At 36.2% G+C, this 7,309-nt stretch overlaps 1 protein-coding gene across 2 annotated transcripts in view; it reads left to right on the forward strand.

The window, feature by feature from the left end:
• LOC107438423 (uncharacterized) overlaps window positions 1-6,908 on the forward strand; it is a 183,871-nt gene extending 176,963 nt beyond the window's left edge. Inside the window, exons 17-19 of one of the 2 annotated variants that reach the window (XM_016050716.4) lie at window positions 1,080-1,566; window positions 3,431-3,662; window positions 6,203-6,908. In XM_016050716.4, the coding sequence (XP_015906202.3) occupies window positions 1,080-1,566; window positions 3,431-3,662; window positions 6,203-6,206 (723 nt within the window). In that variant the 3' untranslated portion in view covers window positions 6,207-6,908. Of the gene's footprint in view, window positions 1-1,079; window positions 1,567-3,430; window positions 3,667-6,202 lie in introns of those variants that run through there. The other variant, XM_087153503.1, reaches the window with a different exon arrangement.
• Window positions 6,909-7,309: the final 401 nt, after the last annotated feature.

Genomic DNA, 7,309 nt, shown 5'->3' on the forward strand with positions numbered 1-7,309 from the left:
AATGTGAACAGATATTTAATTTAATTAGCTGTTGGAGATAATTTAACCAAATTATGAAGAAACAGCAAAAACATTGTGTAACGAAACGCAAACTTTTAGCTATTTTTTTTTCATGATTGTTCTCGACATTTTATTTTATTTTATAACCGTCATTGGGCTACCGATCCAATTTTGAGTTTACGACTACAAATGTTCCTTTCTGTAGCCTTGTAATTTTGAACTCAATCAAGAAGACAGAAGAAATTTCCGATATAACGAAGATTTTTGTATTCACTAAACTAATTTATGTTGCATTAAAAATTACGAAGTGAATTCTTCGATTCAATGCAAGCAAAAACAAGCAGCATAAGCCGTTGATAATTTTTTCCAATGGTGTGAACACCGATTCATAAACTAGTTCAAGTTATTCTTGTTTGATTCTATTTATAATAAAGCTCTCTAGTAAAAAAAAAAAACATAACGAAACTTAATTTTGCTATCTATGACTTTCGTTCAAATTACTCAATTTAACTTGATAAAAAACTTCATTGGCTTCAAAAAATATGAAGATGTTAATAAAATTCAACATGTTCTAAGAGCAAAAAAAATAGGCGACTATCTTAAAAGCTTGCCAGGCGTGAATGAGAAAAACAAAAGTTATTTGAAAATCATAAAACAATAAGTTGTTGGCGAAAAATGGAAAATAAAGATGAAAAACAAGACTACAAAAACCGCGGTAGCCTAGAGTGGAATAGAAAAACAAAGATGAAAAAACAAACTAGAAAAAACAACTGTGGCAGAGAGAGCAAATCAGAGCACGATCAACTTTATTTTCAGTTTTTCGTTTTTGCGTTTTAGGTTTTAAATCACTTTTACTTTCCTCATTCAAATCTGACAAGTCTTGAGCCCCTATTTTAATAACTCTGGAAACATGTCGGCGGCTTTTATTACCATCTTTATATTTTTTGAAGCCAATAAAGTTTTTAAACAAGTACATCTTTCAGTGTCAGTTTCTCGACATAATTTATTTGATTACCCTATTTTAGGTGCTTCATAAGTTTGTATTGAACTCCCAATATATATATTTTCTACTCCTGCAGGTTGTTTTATCGTCTGCTTGGCTCATCCTAATGCCGCCCAAAACAGGAGCCTACGAACAAGTCTGGAGATGCGCTCCTCCCACCACTTTCGAAGAAGGTTTGGTCGTCTCCCTCATTTACGTCATGCTCCTTCTTGCCATCACGACACTCTTTGCCCTACTCACATGGCAGTGCCAGGACAACAATCGAGAGTCTCGTTGGATACTGGCTTGCGCAATCCTGGTGGCCTTTGTGTGGCTCGCCTGGACCATCCTGTCCACTCAGCTCTCTCCCCACTACAGGGACACGACAATCGCTGCTGCTAACTTGGTCAATTCTACAATCATCATGATGTTCTTGTATCTGAGGAAGGCCTACCTGTACAGCAAGCTCACTAGGCAAGCCAGGGATCAGGACATGAAGGCACATCTTCAGCCCAGCTCTTACAGCCATTCCATATATGGCTCCTCGCAGAAGACATTCTCCACTTTGGCACCAGTCCTCTATGGTACGTTTTCCTTATCATTAGATATTTGACTAAACCATGGCAGTCCAATGATAAGTAGTCATTATCATTGAGTTTTTGTATAAACTATGTGGGTTAATGATGAGTATTAATTATCATTACATTTTGAAACAAATCATGATAGCCCAGTGGATGTAGTTCTTGCTTGTGGTGGCGGGTTGAATCCTGCCTGTATGTGGTAGGTTTGTAAACTACAGTCCATTGATTCACAAAATAATACATAACATCCTCAGTGGTTGACTGAGTCAAATTTCCGTTGGTCTAACCGAGAAAGGTTTCAGTAAGCAAGAACTCTCAACATTTTTCACGTATCCATAATAACATGAGTTGCCTTTCTTGAGATGTATTCTTCGAATTAAAAAAATCGAAAAAACTTAAAATTTAATAAAATATTTACAATATTTAACACAAGACGTGAAGTAACATTCTAGTCTATAATCGTGTCTCGGGCAACTAAAAGATTCAGACCAGACTGACTTCTTGTGTCGGGTGGTGGATATTTCAAAGACATCTTCTTGATGCGAGCACACCTGGTAAGAGAGGCGAATATAATAGGCGGACATCATTGAGTTCGCGCGTACTAGCCAGAACAACCTTTTTTTAAGCTATGATCCAAAACCAATGGACAGAACAGTCTCCTAGCTCAATTACCTATTTTAAAATTATATAATTGATTAAATTATTTGAAAATACGTTAGATTATTTAATATTAAACTGTTTATTAAATAGCTTGAAATTACATTGCTAATTATTGCATGAAATACAACAAGGACTTGTGTTTTCAAAATGAAGAAGACTAGTGACTTTAAACTTTTAATAATCATTTTGTATAAATGAAGCTAAATTTCCTTAGTTCGGCCCTCAGTCATGCCCTACAAAGCGTGACTGATCATAGGGATTGTTGATGTTTTCTTGTAATTTTGCGTAGGGAGATTTTCTTATTTATTTATTTTTGCTGACAATACACCAATAAGGTTCAAACATAGAAAAAACATGTTTATTTATTGAAACAAATAATCCAAAGAAACTGAAGAGGAAAGGTATTACTTGATTAAAAATCTCATTCGCTTCAAAATATACAAATTGTAAGTCCACATACTTCAAGCGCTCAAAAATAGGCACCCATTTTCAAGACTTTCCAAAAGAAACGAAATTAATTTGAGATATAACACGTAAAGTTGCCTACGAAATAAGGAAAGATGAAGGTGAGAAACAAAACTAAAAAAAACAACAACAGTAATCGAGAGAGAAGAAAAGATGAAAAGCAGATTAAGAAAAACCTCAGTAGCCAAAACTAAAATTATTTGTATCCCTGTCACATCAGCTCAACTTGATGCCTTAGAATTTTGATTCATTCATATGGATGCTGATCTCCTTATTAGTGGCATTAGCTCCTCCTCACCTTCCATCCATGGCACATGGAAATGCATTTTACCTTGATTTGCCCCTCTTGACCACTATGGATTTACTTGTTCTGCTTTTCATCTGTTTTCTCTCTCGGCCACTCAAGTTTTTCTATCTTTATTTCTCTACTTTATTTTATCGTTGCCGACTTTCGTTTCATTTTTCAAATCACTTATGCTTCTTCTCATTCACGTCTGTCTGGTCTCTTGAAAATGGGAACTTATTTTTGAGCACTTGAAATTTGTCGACAGTTGTTTTCGATGATATTTTTGAAGCAAGTTAAAGTTTTAATTTTTTTAAACTTTATTAAATTTATTTAACTAATTATTCAATTATTAATTAATTATTTAATTTTTAACGACCCCTTGACATGCGTTTCACTGGATAAGCACATTGTTTTTTTCTTATATTGATGAGCATTAACCGTGTCGTTCCTCCGCAGGTTCACAAGCTTCTCTGACAACCAAGAAACTCTACAACGTTCCATCTTCCAGAGTGGAACTCATCAACTGTCCGGAAGATAACAAAAGTGATAGTTCGGGTTCGGTTCAAGTGCAGGCGACTGATCTCTATCCCTTGGACATGTATGACGGGGGTAGTCAATTCCAACCGGTGACATCTCTCTACGGAAGCAATCACACCCTCGTTCTAGATGACACCTTACCCTTTGGAAGGTAAACACATTTTTATATTCTCTAACCAATATTTATCCAACACTCTAATATCGCTACTTTAAACCAAAATACGACGCAATTTTTCTGTAACCATCATAAATCAATAGACAGAATCATGTTTCTGTACAAGTTGAATCATGTTATCGTGCAATAGAAATATTATGATATGGTTGAATTTAGTGTCATATTAAGCTTGCAGCAGACATGAATGATATTATCGTTCAAGAGTATAGTACAGGGTCACTCTGTCAGGGCTGCTATTAATTTTACAGTTCATCATTGTGTCCGTTGTTGTGTACGGGTTCGTAGGCTAATTGACAAATCCATGACTTTGCATTGCGAATACAGTAAGCCTATCAAATATCGGTAGCTTGCGAAAAGACAAATTTTCCAATAAACCTACGACATAGACCATGAGGTAGAGAAATCTGCAATAACAAAAATATTTCAAACTTCGTCCGTTAGATGGCAATTTTTGATATACGTTAATGAAATGTGGAGCATGTTTAATAAGCCGTTAGTCGTAAAATCATTTTTTACCATGTCTGGACGAAATATCGGAAAAAGATTTCTACTTAGAGGTATGCTGCAAAATGTTCTTTTTCTTTCAACAGAGGAGTTTTGAAACAAAAATGAACTGCATAGCACATAATTAACTTTGTGTTTCCAACTTTTGTTTTTTTCCTGTATATGCTCCCTTATCTCACCAGATATTTCCGTACCGATACCTGTTCAAACCAACTTGGTGCTGCCACCCTGAGGGTCTAGATTTGTGGCTGGACAGCTGGCAGATCTCCTCTGACTGTGATTATGGTGTTCAATGCCAGACGTGACTCGAAGCGTTGTGCCTGTGAGTAAATGCTTAGCACTCGGGGCGGGATTGCTTCTTGCTACGAGCCATCTATTTTTAGCATATGGGCCCTGAGGGCCTGGGTCACCGTAAATTTACTTTCGCTTCATAACAAATAGGATACGAGAGTTGCTATTTATATTTCTGGCCTAATAATGAAAAAACAAATATGTAGGATCGAAATTGATTTTATTGTTTTTCAAAATATTCTCCATGATGATCAATACACTTTTGCAGGCGTTTGAACCAATTTTCTAAGCACTTTTTCCAGTCCGATTGAGGTAACTCCAAAACATGCGTTTTGGATGCATCAACCACTTCTTCGGGGGTCGAAAATCGTTGTCCACGTAATTTATTTTTGATGTGTGGGAATAGGAAGTCATTGTGTGCCAAATCAGGGCTGTACAGCGGATGACCCATCAGTTCGATCTTTCGCTGCATCAGAAATGCCTTTGTTTGAGTCGATGTGTGAGAGCTCGCATTGTCATGATGAAGAATGATTCGCCTGTTCTTCTGCTTTTTTCGAATTTCTCCGATGACTTCTGGCAAACAAATGGTCGTGTACCATTCAGAATTGACCGTCCTGCGTTGCTCTAACGCCACTGTTGCACACATGACCGTTCATGCTGAAGAAACAGGCAATCATTTGTTTCGATGTGCTTCTTCCTCGAGCAACTTTTGTTGGTTTTGCCTCGTCTTGGAAGACCCATACAGTTGATTGCTGTTTTGTTTCCGGCTCATATGCATAGATCCATGATTCGTCACCTGTGTAGATGTTATACACAGCCTTTGATGTTCCTTGAACGTATTTTTCGAACATTTCCATGCACCAATCGACACGAGCCTTTTTTTAGCGTTTGTCAGATTATGCGGGATCCAACGCGAACAAATTTTTTTTGCGCTCAAATGTTCATGCAATATTTTATTGATGCTAGTCATACTAATGTCCAAAGACACCTCTATCTCACGGTATGTCACATGACGATCTTGCTTTATCAGTTCACGTACAGCATTGATCTTTTCTGGCACAGCAACGGATTTTGGACGACCTGCACGGGATTCGTCCTAGATCGAACATCGACCACGATTAAATTCGTTATACCAATTTTTTACAGTGTTGTAGGATGGCGCTTTATCGCTGAATAAAGAATTAAGTTCATCAAAGCACTCTTGTCTTGACAGTCCACGTCGAAAGTTATGAAAAATAATGGCACGAAAATGTTCACGATTCAATTCCATTTTTTGAAAGAGAAGAACTTTTCAATTTACTGTCAACAACACAAATGAAGCTATAATGGTAAATCGTCTACTGTATTTATGTTTAAAAATATCAAACTCTCGATTAAGATCATCTGCGGTCGCCTAGCAACATTTACTGTTGCCAAGGCCAGAAATATAAATAGCAACCCTCGTACCAGCTAGCCACGTAATGGTAGGTAAATAGTAATATTCGTCTATAACACGCACACGCGGGCGTGGCTTCGCTTGCAAGTAACAAATTAAATCAGATACGAAACTTTATTCAGATTAATAATAAACCAAGCCAAATTACTGCAACTTTAAAAAGCCAAGCACAAACTCGTGATTTTTTCCAACTATGTGATTTAAATCACCTGGTTGGGCCAAATTCAAAAATTCTTTTGCACGAACTGCAAGGACTCAATTCTTATGTATGTTTTCCTTTTTCCAGATAACAACATTAACGGGAAGCCAAATGAGTGCAATACTGGAAGTGCATGATAATCTCTCTTCAAATGAGATTAGAGAATGATTATGATGACTGACAAATCATAAAAACCTGCAAACAAAATCCTCTCCATAAATTCCAACATTATTATTGCCAATCAGACTTCAGAAAAAGTCCAATTTCTTTGATACTTGTAAACTCTTGGTGAAAATTCCAATTGCATTTAATTGGTGTTTGAGTAACGAAGAAAGTTATACGATTATTGCTGCAATCAAAGTAATTTAGTAATGTATATGGAAAAAAAAGTATTTTCTTCCTTGCTGTAAACACAGATATGTGCTATATTACGTATTTTGATTCTTAGAGATGTGCCAGCTTATTCTACCACAATTTTACTACCGGGATTAAAGAGTTAAGCTCCTGATTTTAACCCATCTGAAAAAGTTAAGTAAATGTTCCTGGATTTGGCCAGATTATAAATATAATAAGGAGATTTCGTAAACTTACATTAACTCCTGTTCGTATGATTTTAAGTAATAGCACATGTTTATCCTTAGTGCGCATGCGTCAATTCTGGTGAAATGCACATGCACCCATGAAAAAATATCAAATTTACGTAACTGAAAATAAGAGAATAAAAATCCGTAAGTTAAAAGCCACTAACGTAGTGGAATGTCGTTTTAACTTTGACTAAAAAAATCAAAACAAACATTTACAATGGGCATACATTACAAAATAAACATTACGATGGACTCTTCGTTCAACCAATTGATATAATATCACTTGATTCCTTTCTAAATTTCATCAATATATTTCTACAAATTTGCATTCCATGTCCATGTCTTAAGTTATAAGGTAGGATTAAGCAGAAAACGACATTTAACAGTTATTAACAGCTTGCTTGTAGCGTTAATTACGCCAACGTAATTATCTAAACGTAATCTAAACGTTACGTATCAACGTAGTATCTAAAGTAAGCACGAGTACGTGCGCAGTTGCTTCAAATCTTGCGTAGGGATCGTACAGAAGCTAACGTAAAAGTGCAAAATCTCCCTAATTGTTGCAGAGTACCCGGAACCAGTTAGTTCAGTTTTTCGGGGTACCTGGTAC

This window comes from Parasteatoda tepidariorum, chromosome 10, assembly GCF_982258835.1.
Source record: "Parasteatoda tepidariorum strain Cologne lab strain chromosome 10, Ptep-v5.0, whole genome shotgun sequence".
Lineage (NCBI taxonomy): Eukaryota > Metazoa > Arthropoda > Arachnida > Araneae > Theridiidae > Parasteatoda > Parasteatoda tepidariorum.